General features: G+C 44.1%; 1 protein-coding gene across 2 annotated transcripts in view; it reads left to right on the top strand.

Moving 5' to 3' along the window:
* The first annotated feature begins 117 nt into the window (after positions 1–117).
* PDLIM1 (PDZ and LIM domain 1) overlaps positions 118–21,990 on the top strand; it is an 83,145-nt gene continuing 61,272 nt past the window's right edge. Inside the window, exon 1 of one of the 2 annotated variants that reach the window (XM_077259041.1) lies at positions 118–476. In XM_077259041.1, the coding sequence (XP_077115156.1) occupies positions 381–476 (96 nt within the window). In that variant the 5' untranslated portion in view covers positions 118–380. The remainder of the gene's footprint in view (positions 477–21,990) is intronic. The other variant, XM_077259040.1, reaches the window with a different exon arrangement.

Below are 21,990 nucleotides of genomic sequence, written 5' to 3'. Positions count from 1 at the left end.
TTGTGGAGCTACGGCTGCAGTGGTCTCTCGCTGAAGGTGCAGCGCTGGCTCCTGACTAATCCCATATGGGAGGGGGCAGGAATGCAGAGTTGTGTAAACTTTCCCCGGTTTGGGATCCCTGCTCTTCCATACAAGGAAACAGTGTAGTGTCAGAGAGGGGAGGTGAAGATAAGGGGCCATCCCAAAACAAAGAGAGTCCCATCCATCCACTCTCTCTGTAGAGTCTGAGCCTTTGTATGGGTGTTCCTGGCTGTCAGACACCACACCCCTGTGTGCTAGAGGCTCAGTAATCAGGAAAAGCTCCTGCTGTACAGGAACAGCCACAGCTTGTGCCTGGAAGGAACTGAGAGAAGGGAAACCTTCCCCATATATTCCCTATAATGGCAACCAAGCACATTACTATTGAAGGGCCAGCACCTTGGGGATTCAGGCTGGTGGGAGGAAAGGACTTTGATCAGCCTCTAACTATTTCTAGGGTAAGTGTCTGCTAACAGCTGTGTCTCTGTCTGCTGGTTCTGAGGTCTAATGTTTCCATACTATTAGTTGTGATCCTATTAGTGTAGATTAAGTTGGTAAATGTGCAATATTGCGCCATTATTCAGAATGTCACGCTGTAATCTACAGGAAAGTCTCCACTGAAAGCTTAGGTTATGCTGGAAACACCTGGCTGCTTACACAATGCACTGACAGGGCACCGACAGGGTGTATTAGCACCATACTTACCTGGATAGATTATTGCAATCAATACTCCATATTCCTGATAAATCATTAGAGGTTGTGACACCATTTCCAAAATGAGTTTTGGTGACAACTGGCGATGAGCAAAACTGCACATAGTTGTCAGGGTTGGGACTTCTCATAAAGTCACTGTTATATTCCAGTTCTGAGCTCCAGGCTGCTTTAGGGTAACTTCACACTAGGTGTTTTTTTTTTCTGCAGCAAAACCTGATCTCTTGGCAGGAAAAAAAACAGCTTTTGCTTGTTTTTTTTCCTTGCATGTTTTTTTTTTTATTTTTTGACATGCTAGATTTGTCTCTTGTCCATGCTGATAAAGTTTAGTGCAACACAAAGTCCTATTCTACAGAATCAGTTTTTGGCACAAAAAATGCAGCAAAATCTGATACCTGCGTTTTTGCTGCTGGTTTTCAGCGTATTTTCACAACCCATTCATGTCAATGGGGAGAAAAACTCTGAAAAAAACCTTGACATGCTATATTGTGCAAAAAAAACATGCAAAATACTGATGAGATAAACCAAAGGTGTGTGCATGAGATTTCTGAAATTTCACAGAGCTGGTACTGTAAAACGCAGGTGAAAATTTGCATAAATAATGAACAGTGTGAACTTACCGTTAATGTATTGCGATTATCTCATTGTGCGATTGCTGAGTTGTGATACAGTAACTCACCGAGGAGCTCTTCACTGATGCAGGTTTTCCATTATATTTGCTCCCTAGTCTTTGCGCCACTTTTCTAACATGCCGCTAATTTGTCGTGGACCGGCTTTAAAGTTGCATAATGAAACACAGCTATGACATCTTTCTACCACTTTTCTTATGAGTAAAGTGGCAGAACAGAAGACCGCGCTAGGTACAGGCTAATGCTGTAATGGCTCATTTATAATATGACGCATCAGCGTATACACTGGCACACCACTTTTGGTTAAACTGTTTATTTGAAAAAAAGAAGCAGATCCTTATTTCTAATCCTGGACAGTATGGTCGTGTGAATGTTCATGTGGATAAGATGTGACTATGACAATACCGCTGTATTTAATCTGAGATGCAAAGATATTTCAATACCACTAAAGTGTATATTTGCTGTGTTATGATAACAATCATTGCAACAGAACTTGCATGGGACAAGTGAGAATCTTCAGTTGACACTTGTGAAATATTGCAGCGATTACTCTGCTAAAATCCAGTCTACAAGAAGCTGTTCTTGTGACTACACCTAAAGTCAAGCTAGAAGCTTTGGCCATAATATGAGGTCTAATGGGTAACGTTTCTCCTTGTGGGGAGTGACATACCGGCTCTGGCATGCCAATATAAGGAGGCTTATTTGCTGTTCAATGCTCTTCTGGGAAATTTAATATGCAAATTTCCTCTTCAGAGAGGTAGAGGACTCACTTGAACTCTATAGCGCCAATCTCTTCTTCTTCCAACAGGCGGCGCAATAGAGTTCAAGTTTTCTTCCTTTCTGAAGAGGCAAATTGTATATGGCCATAATATGGACACATAAATGGGTGAAATTGGTCTTATATAGGATCCATATTTTCTCCCGTAAACACGACCTCAGAGTAGCTAAAGGGAACTATATGGACTTTATGTGGAATCATAAATTAAATAAATGCATTTCTCCTACGCCCGATAATCTGGCATCATCACCAGTTCAACATTTCACTATTTTATGCTGGGCAGCAGAGTCTACCTGCTTCAGTTTTTACTACTGTTTATCAGTAACCTGTCACGTGAAAAAAAAACACTAGCAGATAAAGGATTAATCTGCAGGATAATAGTGTCCTGAACCTGCCCAGCGCCCGCACTTAGAGCCCGGCTGCTGGGAGGAAATCAACTTTATTCCCCCCGGCTGACTCGCTCTTTTAGGGTATGTGCACACGCTGCGGATTTCGCTGCGGAACCGCAGCTTTTCCGCAGCTGCAGATCTGCAGCGGTTTTCCATGAGTTTACAGTACAATGTAAACCTATGGGAAACGAAATCCGCAGTGCACATGCTGCAGAAAAAAATGCGCGGAAATGCAGCGGTTTATATTCCACAGCATGTCAATTCTTTGTGCGGATTCCGCTGCAGGTTTCCACCTGCTCCAATAGAAATCTGCAGGTGAAAACCCGCAGAGGAAACCGCACTAGAAACCGCGATAAATCCGCAGTAAAAACCGCAGCGGTTTTGCACTGCGGATTTATCAAATCCACTGCGGAAAAATCTGCAGTGAACCATTCTACGTGTGCACATAGCCTAAGTCACCGGGGTGGCCTAGACGAAATTTCAGTCACTGCTCTGCGAATAGAGAGTGGCGGCAGTGGTCTGTCACCACTGTCTGACAGCCGTCCCTAATGATAAGCAAGCTGTCAGTCAATGCAGGGGGTATACACAGAGCGGTGACTGAACCTGCACCTGCGCCACTCCTACGACTGAAGGCCGAATGCTGCCGGGAGGAATAAAGTTCATTTCCTACTGACTATGGGCCTTTCAGTGCCGGAGCTGGTCAAGTTCAGGAAACTATTAACCTGCAGGTTAACCCCATATATACAGGTTAATAGAGTTTTTACAAGTGACTAGCTCCTTTTTACGGATCCCCATAGACTTGGGCTACTTTCACACTAGCGTCGGGCTCGGCCCGTCGCAGTGCGTCGGGCCGAGGTTACCGACGCTAGCATTCTCTGCGCCACACAACGGGGGCAGTGGATGCATTTTTCCAGCGCATCCGCTGCCCCATTGTGAGGTGCGGGGAGGTGGGGGCGGAGTTCCGTCCGCGCATGCGCGGTCGGAAAAAGCGGACCGTCGGCGGCAAAAAACGTTACATGTAGCGTTTTTTGTGCCGACGGTCCGCCACAGCACGGCGCAACCGTCGCACGACGGTTGCAACGTGTGTCAATCCTTTGCAATACGTCGCTTAATGTTAGTCTATGGGGAAAAAACGCATCCTGCAAGCACTTTTGGCAAAACGACGCATTGTGACGGATTGCAGTTAACTCTAGTGTGAAAGTAGCCTTAAATGGATGAGAATAGGACATTTTCAGTCGCACACACAGATCTGTCTTTTACAAACAGTTGTTTGTATGGATCAATAAACCTCTATGGGTTGTGTGCTGCCTGCTTTAAAACAGATAGGAGACGTAACTGTACAATGCATGTGTGAGCATAGCCTTAAATTGTTAGACGCATCTAGAATCTTTCAGATATAATTATCGAAACGTGTGTGTGTGTTTTCTAAATTTCATGAGCACTTGGTACATTATTGATGCTGAAGATTTTCTGCACCCATTAACTAAATTAGATTACTTTAGGTTTTTTGTGTTTTTGAGTGTTAATTTTTTTTCAGCTGCATGTTTTTTTTAAATTTTTTTAATCATGTTTTAACTAAGTCCACATTCACCCGGTCAGTATTTGTAATTCAAAACCAGGAATGGGAGAAGTATAGAAACATGCACATAACTCCTCGTTTTGGCTTACAAATACTGATGTAAAATACTGATTGTGTGAACGTGGCCTTACACTGCTTTGTGTTGGATACTTTCTGTTATTTATTATAAAACTTTAGTGGTAATGTCATGTATGTGTTACATGCGGGGTGTTTTTTGCAGTTCCGAATGGAATTGCACTAAAAATTTGCATGCTGCTTTATCTGTGGATTTTGAGTCATTTAAGTTTATGAGGAAATGTATTTATAAACTGCATGCTAATCACAAGGGAAATCAACATACTGCGGTTATTTTACATAGCATAAGAGAAGCACAGTGGCCATGAGATTTATATAAACCCCTCTACTTTAATGAAACTGTAATAAGCTACATTTTTATTTTTTTTTGTGCACAAAATAAGCAATGGAAAATAAACCGCACCAAATATTCATCATGGGAGCTGAGGCTACCAATTTAGAAACGCCTGTACACATGAATGTCCCAAGCAGAGGAACCATCAGTGCTGGTTAGCAGTAATGGTGTCAGGGGAATTATGGTTTCTGTAAGTGTGTGAATTCCTTTGTGGTTCTCTTATAGAACTATAGATCTTATAGAAAATATATTATGAGTTTGGCATTGGTTCTGAAGACAAAAATCTCTAATCAGTTCATAAATGCCTTCACTGTAATCTTGAATTTAGGACTATGGCTTGGCAGAGATCCAAGTGAGCTCATTGGTTTCACAAGGGCTGAAGTGTAAATATCAATATTAGACAGGCCAGGACTTATCATGTGCAAGTAAAGTGTATTGTCACCCAGAAAAACTTCAAAAATGTGGATAATAAATGTCCGCTATTAGGGTACCGTCACACAGTGCCATTTTCATCGCTACGACGGCACGATTCGTGACGTTGCAGCGTCGTATAAGTATCTCTCCAGCGTCGTAGACTGCGGTCACACGTTGCAATACACGGCGCTGGAGCGATAATTTCATGACGTATTTGCGATGTAGAAGCCGTTGGTTACTGTGCGCACATCGTATACAACCTGTGTCACACAATGCAATCATGCCACCACAGCGGGACACTAGACGACGAAAGAAAGTTTCAAACGATCTGCTACGATGTACGATTCTCAGCGGGGATCCGGATCGCAGTAGCGTGTCAGACACTACGATATCGTAAATGCATCGCTGGAACGTCACGAATCGTGCCGTCGTAGCGATCAAAATTGCACTGTGTGACGGTACCCTTAGAATCGGTTCTTATAGTGGTCACATTCCAATTTAAATGCAAAGTATTTATCCTACAGAGCTGTAGGATCAGAGTGTAGTTCCAAGCCGAGCACCTTCACAGGTTTTCATTTTACTCACTTTATAGCACCATTCATTTCCGCAGCAATTTACAGTCATAAGCTGTGGGGCTCACAATCTAGATTCCCTATCAGTATGTCTGTGGAGTGTGGGAGGAAACCGGAGAACCCAGAGGAAACCCACCCAAATACAGGGAGAACATACAAACTCTTTGCAGATGTTGTCCTTGGTGGGATTTGAACCCAGGACTCCAGCACTGCAGTGCTAACCACTGAGCCACCGTGCTGCCCATAGTTGTTTATTGGACAACACTAATGGCGGTGCTTAAGTATCGCCTTCTGTGGTGCACTTATCTCTTAGATACCCTGTACAATTTCATTCCAGTCTTTTAGACTTTGGAGCAACCTGTGAAGATAATGGAGGAGAGATTCAAATTAACTGCGTTAAGGATAAAGTGGAGGAGTTGCACATGAAGACCTAGAATCTGATGGCGGACTCATATTCTTTTCGCTTGCACCAGTTTAATATTTGTACACGTATGCAGTCTGAACAATAAGGCCGGTGTCACACTTGCAACTGCAAAGCGAGAAACTCGCCTCAATACCTGGCACTGCCGCCGTGATTCGGGATGTATTTCTATCCAGCCGCACACTCCGGTACCGAATGCTGGCGGAAGTGCCAGGTATTGAGGCGAGAGACTCGCGCGAGCTTCCCACATTGCAGTTGCAAGTGTGACACTGGCCTAATTGTGTAAATGACTTGTAGCAATCATTATTTATTTATTTTTTTTAATTAATGTTTAGCCCCATGAATGGCCATGTTCATTTTACACTCACCTGTGCAAGTCAGTGGCCCCACTTTGCACCCTTACGTAGGAAGGGGTGAGAATGCATCATATGGTTCCATTTGAAAAAACAGCCTTTTTTATATACTGGATTATGGCAAACTGCCCTCTGAAGGCATTTTCAGAGAGCGGTGTTATTCGGGACTCTGATATAACCGCTAGTGTGTTTGGTGTTTTTTCTTTTTTTTTTTTTAATATACAGGTGGTAGCACTCTCAATGCGTCATACAAGTATTTGTGAAAATACCAGAATATTCTTCTTGTTACTTTTTCTCCTGAATACACATCACTTTCTCTGCTGGGTTTGTGTGGTTTGTTTCCATTTGTGTTGCACAATGTTGCTCTCTGTACATCCCGACTTCTCCTCCCAGAGAAATCACATCTGCTTGTCAGATCCTCGCAGTAAACATGTATCATTACTAGAAACCAGTCACTAATATCTGCTTATAGCTTCTCATTTTCCCTTGGTAATGTCACTATTTAATTGAACTTGTCTTGCACTGCCCCCCATTACTTTATACAGTCCTATATACTCTTGGCCGTGTATGTGGAAAGACACGGAGAAGAGAACAATGCAGTTTGTTTAATGCATGATCCATAAAAAGTGGAAATAAAATCTATTAACCTTCAGTTAATAGCGTAAAATTCTTACATTATTAGTCGCTCGTGTCTCGCTGTGGCACGAGTAGGCGACGCTGCATCTCGCAATGCATTGAGCAGGGAGAGGCGACAAGCTAGGAAGCTACCGAAACGGATGGTTACTTACCTTTCACACTTGTGGAAATATAATGAAAACAAACTCGCTCTGGATCCAAAGGACACACGCGACTAGGTTAACAGAACTATGCATAGCCCTGACATATACAACTGTGTACAGGACAACTTACCGTAATATAGTGCCCATTATTGTCAATTGTAAATAAAACAAATTTTTTGCTGTTTCTTGTTGTACATTCACATTTTGTTTTTATCCCCTTAACTGCTCAGCCCTATATTAGGCTGCTTTCTAGTATCCCCAACATATGTGTAATGCTAAACCCATCCTGTTGTTTTGACAACAGACAACCTGTTGCATATTGGGACTGATTTACTAACACTGACTTAGGCTACTTTCACACTGGCGTTTTTTTCAATACGTCGCAATGCGTCGTTTAGGGGAAAAAACGCATCCTGCAAAGTTGTCTGCAGGATGCGTTTTTGCCCCATAGACTAACATTAGTGACGCTTTGCGACGCATTGACACACGTTGCAATCGTCGTGAGACGGTTGCGCCGTGTTGTGGTGGTCCGCCGGGAGCAAAAAATGTTACATGTTTTTTGCTGCCGACGGTCCGCTTTTTCCGACCGCGCATGCGCGGCCGGAACTCCGCCCCCACTTTCCCGCACTTCCCCACACCTCACAATGGGGCAGCAGATGCGCTGGAAAAATGCATCCGCTGCCCCCGTTGTGCGGCGCAGAGAACGCTAGCGTCGGTAACCTCGGCCCGACGCACTGCGACGGGACGGGCCCGACGCTAGTGTGAAAGAAGCCTTAGACTTGGGCTGCACAGTCTTAAAATGCACCAGATTTATCATAGTGGTTCTGTCCGTTTAGTAAATGTGGTGCATCTTTAGTACTTTAAGTTTATTATTTATTATTATTTCTTGTTATAGCGCCATTTATTCCATGGCGCTTTACATGTGAGGAGGGGTATACATAATATAAACAAGTACAATAATCTTAAACAATACAAGTCACAGCTGGTACAGGAGGAGAGAGGATCCTGCCCGCGAAGGCTCACAATCTACAAGGGATGGGTGAGAATACAGTAGGCGAGGATAGAGCTGGTCATGCAGCGGTTTGGTCGATTGGTGGTTACTGCAGGTTGTAGACTTGCCGGAAGAGTTAGGTCTTCAGGTTCTTTTTGAAGGTTTCAATGGTAGGTGAGAGTCTGATATGTTGTGGTAGAGAGTTCCAGAGTAGGGGTGATGCGCGAGAGAAATCTTGTATGGATTGGATTGTGGGAAGAGGATATAAGAGGGGAGTAGAGGAGGAGATCTTGTGAGGATCGGAGGTTGCGTGCAGGTAAGTACCGGGAGACGAGGTCACAGATGTATGGAGGAGACAGGTTGTGGATGGCTTTGTATGTCATGGTTAGGCTTTTGTACTGGAGTCTCTGGGTAATGGGGAGTCAGTGAAGGGATTGACAGAGGGGAGAGGCCGGGGAATAGCGGGGAGACAGGTGGATTAGTCGGGCAGCTGAGTTTAGAATAGATTGGAGGGGTGCGAGAGTGATTGAGGGGAGGCCACAGAGCAGGAGGTTACAGTAGTCGAGGCAGGAGATGATGAGGGCATTGACTAGGCTTTTTGCAGATTCTTGGTTTAGGAATGTACGGATCCGTGAAATATTTTTGAGTTGAAGGCGTCAGGAAGTGGAAAGGGCTTGGATATGCGGTTTGAAGGAGAGATCAGTGTCGAGGATTACCCCGAGACAGCGAGCTTGTGGGACTGGGGAGAGTGGGCAGCCATGCACTGTAATGGATAGGTTCATTGGGGGGTCGCGTGAGATGGGGGAAAGACAATGAATTCTGTTTTGTCCATGTTAAGTTTTAGAAATCTAGCGGAGAAGGAGGATGAAATAGCGGATAGACATTGAGGGATTCTGGTTAGTAGGATGGTAAGTTTATACTGTCTATTAGTTGACTTTCTTTGGTCAGCTAAGTTATGCCAAAGATTGGCACACAGGATCGTAATTTAGGCTAAACCCTTTTCTCATCTTCGTTTCGTTGGCTACATCCCATGTCAAGCAGGTCCAAAAAGTTGCTAAAAAGCAAAATAAATGTGCTGTTATTACTCACGTTCCAGCAACACCCTTCCCATGCTGATCCCATCTTTTTTGACAACTGTAATTGTGATGTGATAAGTACAGCACACGTGACCGCTGCAGCTAATCAGTAGTTGATTAAGCAGCTCATGCTGTCTATATCAGCATCACTGCTGGGGCCGTTGATTTGCTGCAGCGGTCACAGGCGCTCTAGCTGTGACTGCAAGCCTATAACAAAAGTATTGTTTTCTATGGGTATAGTTAACAATACATTTTTAATTTTTTTTTATATCGTTTGTTTTTGAAGGTCCAGTCCTCATTTACACTAATCCTGAATTGTCACAATCATTTTTTTTTTTTTTTTTTTTTTTTTTTTACTCAATTTATCCTTGTCCACTATACCTGGAAAACTTATTTTCTTACTAGAGAGCATTTTATTAAATATTTAAATGTTCTGTTTTGTACTGATCTTTGTGATAATAACTAAAAACAAACAGGTTATTTAAAAATAATTAGCAAAGCGTATGAGAAAACAGAGTGGTGTCCAATAAAACTTCTATAAGGGTCCATTTAAACTGCTCAATTCACAAAGTTACACACGTGTTGATCGGCGATATGTTTACCGATCTGTGGTCACTTAATAGCCTGTCTGCACAGGCCGACCCAGCTTGAGACACCTACTGAATGATCTGTAGTAGATGGTGCACAGCCCAGGCTGCCATTGTTCTCGGCCGTGCCGGTCCTGTTTCCATCAAACCATGATTTTTTTTGGTGTCATGCAGGTTTCTATCAGGCCATTATCGGTTTTGTGTTGCCCTGAGTCACTGTGTAAACAGTAGAAGTTAATGTTCAGAACAGGGAGACAAACAGGAAAGGAAACAATAGCTACTAAGTTATGGTCCTAACAATGTGAAACCAGTTTGTGCCAACCCCATAACCTTTCATGTATAAAGTCCTTATTCCTTGCATCTACTTGTGTAAATTGCTGACCTTCATTTATTTACATAGATGTTTTATTCCTGTTCGATGCTAGAAGTGGCTGATTACAGAACATAAGAGGATTGCACCTTCTCCCCTGGGCCTTGACTATGGATTCATGCTATTTCTTGTTTAAACAGAACCTGTCAGCACAATATTCTAATGTAAACACATGGCTGATGGTGATAAATACAGATTAAATTGATACCTTTGAAGATATCCGCTTTGTTCATCTTTTATCACTATTTTAAGTTTTCTGATAATTTAGATTTTGGTGCACAGGGGCCGGACTGTACACGGGGTCTTCTCCTCCTAGTCTGTGATTCCCCAGCCCCTTCATCTGACTCTTCATACTCTCCTTGCTCGCTCAGGCAGAAGGCTTCCACAGTGTTAACCAGAATAGTTACAGCCTGATAAATTAAAGTTAACCTGTCACCCCCAAAATCGAAGGTGAGCTAAGCCCACCAGCATCAGGGGCTTATCTTCAGCATTCTGTAATGCTGTAGATAAGCCCCCGATGTATCCTGAAAGAGGAGAAAAAGAGGTTAGATTATGCTCGCCCAGGGGCTCTTTCGCTGCGGTCCGGTCCAGGGCCTCCCATCTTCATACGATTACATCCTCTTTTTGTAGTCACGCTGCGGCTCCGGCGCAGGCGTACTTCGTCTGATGCTGGTGGGCTTAGCTCTTCTTCGATTTTGGGGGTGACAGGTTCCCTTTAATATGTAAATGATCAATATCTTCATGACGCCCTCTATTTCCTAACATTCCATGGCTTCATTTACACTTGAATTCCATTGAATTGATCTTTATCCTCTCAGAAAAGTAATATTCTGCCATAGTATTGTGTCCAGCTAAAGATGGATACCAAAAGGAAGGAGGTCAAAAATGATTAATGTTTTTCAGTTGGAACCTGCTCATGGAATGCTGCAAACAGTAAGGCTACGTTCACATTTGCGTTGTGCGCCGCAGCGTCGGCGCCGCAGCGCACAACGCAAACGAAAACGCGGCAAAACGCACGCTAAAACGCTGCGTTTTGCGCCGCATGCGTCGTTTTTGGCCGCAAGTTGGACGCAAAAAAAATGCAACTTGAAGCGTTTCTTGCGTCCAACGCTTGCGGCCATGCGGCGCAAAACGCAGCACAACGCATGTCCATGCGCCCCCATGTTAAATATAGGGGCGCATGACGCATGCGGCGCCGCTGCGGCGCCCGACGCTGCGGCGCTGACCGCAAATGTGAACGTAGCCTTAAATAGATGCACCCTCTGCTTTTTTGGATCCCCTTCTGTAGTGTGCTGTACATGAGAACTAGGTTCTCTATCATTTCATGACCTTAGCAGTAAATATAATGTAGGACTTTGAAGATGGTTTTCCCAGATTGCAATAATTTCCAAGCTGTCATAGCATTTCTCAGAAGTTTGGGTTTGTTCCTGTATACCAAAAATATTCTCTGATTAGCTAGAAGAATGTTCTCGTGGAAAAGTTATTTGTGTCTCTGATAAGATCAGCCTGGTCTGCTGAACACTTCATTCTTACATAGAAATGTTTGGCTGTGTTTCCGAAGCTTAGTCAAATGACTTTCCACAGTATCCATGTAAATATCAGTGGGAGAGGATGCCAAACGTCTGTAAATGTGGACATCTTTTTACCATCAAGATTTAGAAACCATTGATGGTTATCTGTGCATATCCAGCATTGTCACCTGGTGTGAAAAGGACAGACCATGAGATGCCCTCGTACAGCAGGGCAACAGCCAGTGGTGTAACTCAAAGCTTGTGTGCCCAATGAAAAGTCTGCAACTTGACCCTCGAACCCTAGGGTATATTTAAGACTATTAGTCTTTATTAGTCTCCTCAAATAGGTCAAGAAGAGAACAATTACTGGAGAAGGACATCCTCCATGGAAGAATAGAAGGAACAAGGTGACGAGGAAGACCAATGACCCAATGGCTTGATAAAATCCAAGATAACAACAGCGGAGAAGACCTTGCTGGACCTATCTAGGCTTGCACAAGATGGAACTTCCAACAGATCGTTCATCCAACGAGTTACCATTTGAAGGCAATTAAATAATACATATATGTCTAAAGCAGGCTCACAAGGGAACAGGTGCATTCCCCTTGTAGGCCCCCCAACTCTCTAAATAAATAATGCTTGGCCCTTAAACTGGATGCACAATATACAGTCTGTGGTAAAACTGCATGCTGATGCTGTTCTTGACCATTTTGTTGCCACTATTTGTGAACTTGATTTAAAGGGAATCTGTAAGCAGGGCTTTCTTATCTAATCTAAAGACAGCAGGAGATAGAGGCTGAAACACAGAATTCAAAGATATCACTTGTCAAAAGGTACCGTCACACTAGGCGATATCGCCAGCGATCCGTGACGTTGCAGCGACCTGGATAGCGATATCGCTGTATTTGACACGCAGCAGCGATCTGGATCCCGCTGTGAAATTGCTGGTCGCTGCTAGAAGGTCTGCACTTTATTTGGTCGCTAGGTCGCCGTGTATCGCCGTGTTTGACAGCAAAAGCAAGGATACCAGCGATATTTTACACTGGTAACCAGGGTAAACATCGGGTTACTAAGCGCAGGGCCGCGCTTAGTAACCCGATGTTTACCCTGGTTACCAGCGTAAACGTAAAAAAAACAAACAGCACATACTCACCAGCGCGTCCCCCAGCCTCTGCTTCCTGACACTTGAGCGCCGGCCCTAAACTGAAAGTGAAAGCACAGCGGTGACGTCACCGCTGTGCTGTTAGGGCCGGAGCTCAGTCAGTGTCAGGAAGCAGACGCTGGGGGACGCGCAGGTGAGTATGTGCTGTTTGTTTTTTTTACTTTTATGCTGGTAACCAGGGTAAACATCGGGTTACTAAGCGCGGCCCTGCGCTTAGCAACCCGATGTTTACCCTGGTTACCCGGGGATCTCGGCATCGTTGGTCGCTGGAGAGCGGTCTGTGTGACAGCTCTCCAGCGACCAAACAGCGACGCTGCAGCGATCGGCATCGCTGTCGCTATCGCTGCAGCGTCGCTTAATGTGACGGTACCTAAAGTGTGTGCTGTTTACTAAAGGTACCTTCACACTAAAGGCCCCGTCTCACATAGCGAGATCGCTGCTGAGTCACAAGTTTTGTGACGCAACAGCGACCTCAGTAGCGATCTCGCTATGTGTGACACGTACCAGCGACCAGGCCCCTGCTGCGAGATCGCTGGTCGTGTCGGAATGGCCTGGACCTTTTTTTGGTCGTTGAGGTCCCGCTGACATCGCTGAATCGGTGTGTGTGACACGGATTCAGCGATGTCTTCACTGGTAACCAGGGTAAACATCGGGTTACTAAGCGCAGGGCCGCGCTTAGTAACCCGATGTTTACCCTGGTTACCAGCGTAAATGTAAAAAAAAAAAAAACAGTACATACTCACCATCTGATGTCCGTCAGGTCCCTTGCCGTCTGCTTCCTGCTCTGACTGAATGCCGCCGTAAAGTGAGAGCACAGCACAGCAGTGACGTCACCGCTGCGCTCTGCTCTCACTGTACGGCGGCACTCAGTCAGAGCGGGAAGCAGACGGCAAGGGACCTGACGGACATCAGATGGTGAGTATGTACTGTTTTTTGTTTTTTTTTTGGTAACCAGGGTAAACATCGGGTTACTAAGCGCGGCCCTGCGCTTAGTAACCCGATGTTTACCCTGGTTACCCGGGTGCTGCAGGGGGACTTCGGCATCGTTGAAGACAGTTTCAACGATGCCGAAGTCGTTCCCCTGATCGTTGGTCGCTGGAGAGAGCGGTCTGTGTGACAGCTCCCCAGCGACCACACAACGACTTACCAACGATCACGGCCAGGTCGAATCGCTGGTCGTGATCGTTGGTAAATCGCTATGTGAGACGAGGCCTTAAGGGTATGTGCACACGTCCGGATTTCTTGCAGAAATTTCCTGAAGAAAACCGGAAATTTTCTGCAAGAAATCCGCATTTTTTTTTTTTTTGCGGTTTTTTCCCGTTTTTTTTTGCGTTTTTTTTTTTTAAGCATTCTGCAAGCGTAATTAGCTTGCAGAATGCTAAAGTTTTCCAAGCGATCTGTAACATCGCTTGGAAAACTGACTGACAGGTTGGTCACACTTGTCAAACATAGCGTTTGACAAGTGTGACCAACTTTTTACTATAGATGCTGCTTATGCAGCATCTATAGTAAAAGATAGAATGTTTAAAAAAATAAAAACGCTTATACTCACCTGCAGACCTCAGCGGCGTCCGTTCCATATAGATGGTGTGTGCGTGCAGGACCTTCCATGACGTCGCGGTCACGTGAGCGGTCACATGACCGGTCTCGACCAATCACAGGACAGTGATGTCATCGCCGGTCCTTCACCGCACACCAGCTACAGGAACCGAAGGGGCAGCATGCACCTGAGAGGCGGGAAGACATCGAAGGTGAGTATATCACTATTTTTTTATTTTAATTCTTTTTTTTTTACCACTTTTATGGTGCCCAGTCCGTGGAGGAGAGTCTCCTCTCCTCCACCCTGGGTACCAACCGCACATAATCTGCTTACTTCCCGCATGGTGTGCACAGCCCCGTGCGGGAAGTAAGCAGATCAATGGACTCCTAGGTGTGCGGAATCCCCGCAATTCCGCATTTTTAATGAACATGTTGCTTTTTTTTCCGCGATGCGATTTTTTTTTGTGGAAAAAATCGCAACATTTGCACAAAAAATGCGGAATACACTGTAAATAATAGGAGGCATAGGTTAGCGTTTTTTCGCGTTTATCGCGAAAACGCGAAAAATCCTGAACGTGTGCACATGGCCTAAAGGTACCTTCACACTAAGCGACTTTGCAGCGAGAACGACGACGATCCGTGACGTTGCAGCATCCTGGATAGCGATATCGTTGTGTTTGACACGCAGCAGCGATCTGGATCCCGCTGTGATATCGCTGGTCGGAGCTAGAAGTCCAGAACTTTATTTCGTCGCTTGATCACCCGCTATCATCGCTGTATCGGCGTGTGTGACGCCGATACAGCGATGTGTTCACTTGTAACCAGGGTAAACATTGGGTTACTAAGTGCAGGGCCACGCTTAGTAACCCGATATTTACCCTGGTTACCATTGTAAAAGTAAAAAAAAAAAACGTACATACTCACCTTCTGATGTCTGTCACGTCCCCCGGCGTCCACAGGGTTACGCGCTGCTGCCGAGAACTTCCTGCACTGACTGTGTCAGCGCCGGCCATAAAGCAGAGCACAGCGGTGACGTCACCGCTGTGCTCTGCTTTACATATTGGACATTTCACTTCTTTCAGCGTTTTTCACCCACTGACTTGAATGGGTGGTGAAAAAACGCACTAAAAACACAGGTATCATGTTTTGCTGCGGTTTTTGTGCCAAAACCTGATTATATGGGATAAGACTTTTTTTTTTTTCTTTTTTCAACACTTGAAACAAGAGGCAAATCTAGCATGATAAAATTGCCACAAAAAAGCTGCAAGAAAATCCAAGGAAAACATGCTTTCCTGCCAAGAGTTCAGGTTATGCTGCAGAAAAAAAAGCTGAAAAAACCACTGTGTGAACTTACCCTTAGTCTAACATTTAAAATTAAAAATATATATACTCACCGTCTGCCCTGTGCTGTTCCAACTATGTCAGCACCAGGTCTAGCAGGGCTCAATTGACTGGCTGCATCGCTTGCGTGGCATAATAATCACACTTGCCTTGGGTGAAACTTGGATGTCCAAGAAAAGTGTAACTGCTCTAACCCATCAGAGGTGCTGATAAGCTGCAAGGCTTATGTGGTGTTGCGGTCATGGATGGGCCACAGCCACAGTGTCGGGCCTACCGAGGAAGGGGCGTAACGAAGCAGCTACCTGGGTGTTCACTGAAGCCTCTAGTGGTGACATCAGGCTTGTGCGACAGGTGGCCACTAAGTACCACTCTTGGGGAGAACGCAATACTGCAGCAGCTGACCCCAGGGGTTCAGGTTGCGCTGGCGCTGATTTAGGACTTAGTTCAGACACAACAGTGTACTATTCAGGACCAGGGTTAGGCCACTTATGGACTGGGGAGTACTTTTCATGCTCTGGCTGCAGTGGGACCAGGGAACTTTAGGACCAGGACTGGCAGCTCCAGGACAGTGGACAAGGTTTAGGTGCTGGCCGCTCTGGGATGGGGGGACAGGCTCTGGTCGCTCTAGGATGGGGTTCGGGTGCTGGGCGCTCTTGGACCGGGGGTCCTCACAACTCACTAGCAGTACATCTTACTAACTAATGATTCAATATGTTTCCTGGTGACTCCCTAGGGGAGAGGGAGTCTTTTGTGCAAGATGCCTCCCAGCTATTGGCTTGGAGCCATCTTGCAGGTGTAATACTTATGCTAAATACCTATAGGCAACAGGCTAAGGGCATTTAGCATAATGCGCACTGCCACTTTAAGAAGGGGAAGCACCGGCACGCCGCCGGACTTTGGTGTGCACACACATACCTGGAAGTGACAAGGAAGCAGGAGGATACCGGGACCACGCTGCAGGGCTGGGGTGGTGAGTAAGCCGACATCTCTGCACGGAGGTAGAAGGGGATGTAGTGCAGGGGCGCAGGTAATAGCGCTACAAATGGCAAAACAGCGTCACAGGAGCGCAGGGAGGTAAAAATACGTGGTTTTTTTTTTTTTAAATTTTACATTTGGGACTACACCATTTTAAAAAGGAGCTGTCCAAGTAATAGACAACCCCTTTAAATATATTTACATTTTGTTGCACGTCTGTAATCCATTCACGTGAATCTGGTTGGTCAGAGTGCTGCTTCTTGGCTCTGTGTCCTTACGGACACGGTTTCTCTAATTCGGGGAATAGTAAAACAATTTCTTGTAATAATAATAGAGGAAAATCGGAATGCAGAGTTATAATAAGCTTTTTGTAATTGCGGCTTCATAAAGTATACATGTATTAACTAAGACAAACATGTGACTTCCCCTTTTAACCCCTTTACCCCCAAGGGTGGTTTGAATGTTAATGACCGGGCCAATTTTTAAAATTCTGACCGCTGTCCCTTTTATGAGGTTATAACTCTGGAACGCTTCAACGCTTGTTTTCTCGTGACATATTGTACTTCATGACAGTGTTAAAATTTCTTTGATATTACCTGCGTTTATTTGTGAAAAAAAGCAGAAATTTGGCGAAAAATTTTGAAAATTAGCAATTTTCCAACTTTGAATTTTCATGCCCTTAAATTACACAGATATGTCACACAAAATACTTAATAAGTAACATTTTCCTCATGTCTACTTTACATGAGCACAATTTTGGAACCAAATTTTTTTGTTAGGAAGTTAAAAGTTGACCAGCAATTTTTTTTTAAGGACCACATCACATTTTAAGTCACTTTGAGAGGTCTATATGATAGAAAATACCCAAAATACCCAAAAGTTACATCATTTTAAATACTGCACCCCTCAAGGTGCTCAAAACCACATTCAAGAAGTTTATTAACCCTTCAGGTGTTTCACAGGAATTTTTGGAATCTAAAAAAAAAAAATAAAAAAAAAAAAATGAACATTTAACTTATTTTTTTTTTTCACAAAAAATTTAACTTCAGATACAATGTTTCCTTTTACCAAGGGAAACAGGAGAAAATGGACCCCAAAAGTTGTTGTACAGTTTGTCCTGAGTACGCCGATACCCCATATGTTGGAGGAACCACTGTTTGGGCGCACGGCAGAGCTCGGAAGGGAAGGAGCGTCATTTGACTTTTTCAACTTAGAATTGGCTGGAATTGAGATCGGGCGCCATGTCGTGTTTGGAGAGCCCCTGCTTTGCCTAAACAGTGGAAACTCCCGAAATCTAACTCTAACCATAGCCCTAACCACACCCCTAACCCCAGCACACCCCTAACCGTAATCCCAACCCTAATCCAAAAGCTAACCCTAACTTTAGCCCTAACCATAACTTTAGCCCTAATTCTAATGGGAAAATGGAAATAAATAATTTTTTTCTATTTTATTATTTCTCCCTATCTAGGGCTACTTTCACACTGGTCCGTCGGTACGGGCCCGTTGCAATGCGTCAGGCTGACGTACCGATGGACGCTGTGAAAAACTGCAAGACGTGGGCAGCGGATGCAGTTTTGCAACGCATCTGCTGCCCATTCTGCAGTCCGGGGAGGAGGGGGCGGAGTTTCGGCCGCACATGTGCGGTCGAAAATGGTGGGCGCGGCGCCCCAAAAAAAGTTACATGGAAGGTTTTTTTGTGCCGACGGTCTGCCAAAACACGACGCATCCGTCGCACGACGGATGCAACGTGTGGCAATGCGTCGCTAATGCAAGTCTATGGAGAAAAAAACGCATCCTGCGGGCAACTTTGCAGGATGCGTTTTTTCTCCAAAACGACGCATTGCGATGTACGTCACACAACGCTAGTGTGAAAGTATCCTTAGGGGGTGATAAGGGGGGGGTTTGGTTTACTATTAATAGCGGGTTTTTATGTATGGCAGCTGTCACACACTAAAAGACGCTTTTTATTGCAAAAAATAGTTTTTGCATTACCACATTTTTAGAGCTAGAATTTCTCCATATTTTGGCCCACAGTCATGTGAGGTCTTGTTTTTTGCAGGACGAGTTGATGTTTTTATTGGTACCGTTCGGGCACATGACATTTTTTGATCGCTTTTTATTACGATTTTTGGGAGGCAGAATGAACAAAAACCAGCAATTCATGTTTTTCTTTTTGGGTGGAGCATTTATACCGTTCCGCATGTGGTAAAATTGATAAGGCAATTTATTTTTCAGGTCAGTACGATCACATCGTGTTGTTCTGAGGGTAGCACGCAGGGAGCCCCCTCCCTGTGCGATGCTTCTCTATGCCACCGGAACGTTGCGATCTTGTTTGATCGCAGTGTTCCGGGGGTTAAAGTGTCGGGAGCTGTCCGTGACTGCTCCAGGCACTTAGTGCCGCGGTGTCAGCTGTGATGGTTAGCTGACACCCGGCCCCGATCGGCCGCACACCACCCATGTGCGCGGCCGATCAGCTTCGACGTACTATCCCGTCCATGGTCATACGGGCCCAGCCCACACGGACGGGATAGTACGTCGCATGTCAGAAAGGGGTTAAGGTGGTATTTCTATGATGTAGCATATTCTTAGGATAGGACTACCATATTGTGAATAGTAGGAATCAAACCTATGTGATTGCCTACCTGCTTGTTACGCTCTGCAAGCAACATTAGTCTAACCTCTGCACTAATCCGTACCTCCCACTCCTGGTTCCAAGACTCCAAGACTTCTCCCGGGTCCGCCAATCCTCTGGAATGCTCTACCCCAAGAAATTAGGATTATCCACAATTTAGACAGTTTTAGGCGCTCCCTCAAAATCTGTTTAGGGCGGCCTATCATGTTCCCTAATCTGTGTGTGTGTGTGTGTGTGTGGCCCATTCACTATCTGAGAATCAACCTTCATCAAACTCCGCTGCTTCCAATAGCAGCACATACTGTCCGGTGATCAGCTCATGCAGCCTTTATCCCCCACTCCCTCAAGATGGCTGGACCATCATTTTAAATAAGCACTTGTACTTTGTCTGCCCCCCACTTCATTGTAGATTTTAATCTATTATGGGCAGGGTAATCTTATTTTTCTTTATTGTATTATTTTTAACGTTGTTACTTATGACTTGTGTGTGAACTGTTAAACTGTAAAGCACTGTGGAATATGTTGACGCTATATAAATAAAGATTATTATTATTATTGCTAATCCAAAAGTATAAAGAGAGAAAATTGAGTTTTGACTTTTTCCATGCATAGTGCTGTTTCTGTTCACCTGCTGTGCAGGGAATTGCATCATTGCTCCACTGAAGTTTGTCATTAAACATCTCCCATTGTGTAGATTATCTTCTTTCCTTCCCTTTGTTTTCTATTTTGTTTTATTCTATACTGATGACAGCAGACCAAAATCTGCAAATATGTCCTAGCCAAATGTTTTGAGACTTGCAATGGTTTTCACAATTTGCGGCTTCAGTGTTTTTAGATCCTTTTTAGATCTATTCAGTGTTTATTCTCATTTTTCAAGATCTCTACAATTTTTGTGTGATCTGTGATTGAGGTTTATCACAATCTGTGCTTTTTTGCCCAATCACTTTTTGAGGATTGACCATAAGTTCTCAATGTAATTGAGATCTGGGGATTTTCCTGGCCATGGCCCAAAAAATGTCAATTTGTTCACCGAGCCATTTAGTTTTGTCTTGTGACATGGTCTCCATCATGCTGGATAAAGCATTGTTCATCAACAAATTTCCCTTGGATGGTTGGGAGAAGTTACTCTTTTAACGTTTAAATCCTATTCTTCATAGAATCATAGAATGTTAGAGTTGGAAGGGATCTACTGGGTCATCTGGTCCAAACCCCCTAGTCAAAACAGGATTCACTAATCATCCCAGACAGATGTCTGTCCAGCCTCTGTTTGAAGACTTCCATGGAAAGAGAACTCGCCACATCTCGTGGCAGCCTGTTCCACTCATTGATCACCCTAACTGTCAAAAAGTTTATTTCTAATATCTACGGTAATCTATTCATGGCAGTGTTCTTAAGCAAAATTGGATGACATGCCACCCCACACATGTATGGTCTCAGGATGCTTTACTGTTGACATGGCACAGGACATCTGGCAGTACTCTCCTTTTCTTCTCTAGGCTTTCATTTTTGCAAAAGTCCCAAACAGTCTGAAGGCGGCTTCATTAGAGAATATAACTTTACCGCAGTCTTTTGCAGCCCAATCCCTGTACTACTTGCAGAATGTCAGTCTGTCCTCAATTCCATTCTTGGAGAGAAGTGGCTTCTTTGTTGCCCTTCTTGACGACAGGCTAGCCTTCGCCTCCATGTATGTACCAATGCCTACCTGCTGTCCTTCCTGAGCAAGCTCTGCAATGGTGTTGAAACAATTCTATAGCTGACTCCTCCTTAGACAATAGTCTTGGCACTTGGATTTTCTTGGGTTCCCTGAAGCCTTCATAGAAACGTAACCTTTCATTGAATAGTGTTTTTGTAATTGAGCTACTTTCATGGCAAGGAATGACTTTGCCATTCAGGTGGTCACTTTTCATAACCATCAGAGTTAATGCAAATTTGCGTCATTCTCATAACTTTTGGCTAAAACTGTACACCTTCATCAGTCAATTATTCTTAAAGCATAATTGGAGTTTTCAGAATAAGGTTTCATGTGTGTTTACTGAAGAAATGGCACTATTTTGGCCATTATTTGACATCTACTATGCATTTTTGCAATTTCTCTTTTGCTGACTATACTTTAATTTCCAGCTGACTCTGAGCTAGTGAAGGGAGACTAGCTGTTATGATGTCTGGCATACACCGTGCACACACACACATTTGACACACAGATTAATTTGGTATGTCTGAGTTGCTCATAGAGAAGATGTGTGCTTCTATTGTAAGATGTATAACAAAAAATCCTGTATTGTTGACTTTATAGAGTTTGCCGGATCAGTAGTAACCATTTAATTTCCCATAGTCCGATAAAGTGTATGGCAGATCATCCATCCTCCTGGAGAAATCTATTTCTATCTCCCATGAATGGAACTGATTTAAAGAATTATTCATATCTTAGATATTTATGGCATATCCATGGGATATGTCCAAAAATGTCTGATATCTGAGGGTCCAATCTTTCAGGCATCATTTTTTGGCAAGTCTTCTTGGAATATACACTTAGCTATAGATTGGAAGTGCGTGAGAGGCGGAGATGATGTTATTTGTTCAGTATTTCCTTGATTATGACAGAATCCTTTGTATTACAATTCCAGCTTCCCTTATTGAAAAAAAAAAAAAAAGTGCTGTATTTCCAGACAGTCTCAATCTGAACTATGTGTTAAATTTAGTCCATAATTCATTATGAAATCTGTTTCATGTCTTATATTAAATCTAGCGCAG

Source organism: Ranitomeya variabilis, chromosome 4 (genome assembly GCF_051348905.1).
Source record: "Ranitomeya variabilis isolate aRanVar5 chromosome 4, aRanVar5.hap1, whole genome shotgun sequence".
Classification (NCBI taxonomy): domain Eukaryota; kingdom Metazoa; phylum Chordata; class Amphibia; order Anura; family Dendrobatidae; genus Ranitomeya; species Ranitomeya variabilis.
This window is presented reverse-complemented; position numbering and strand designations above follow the sequence as displayed.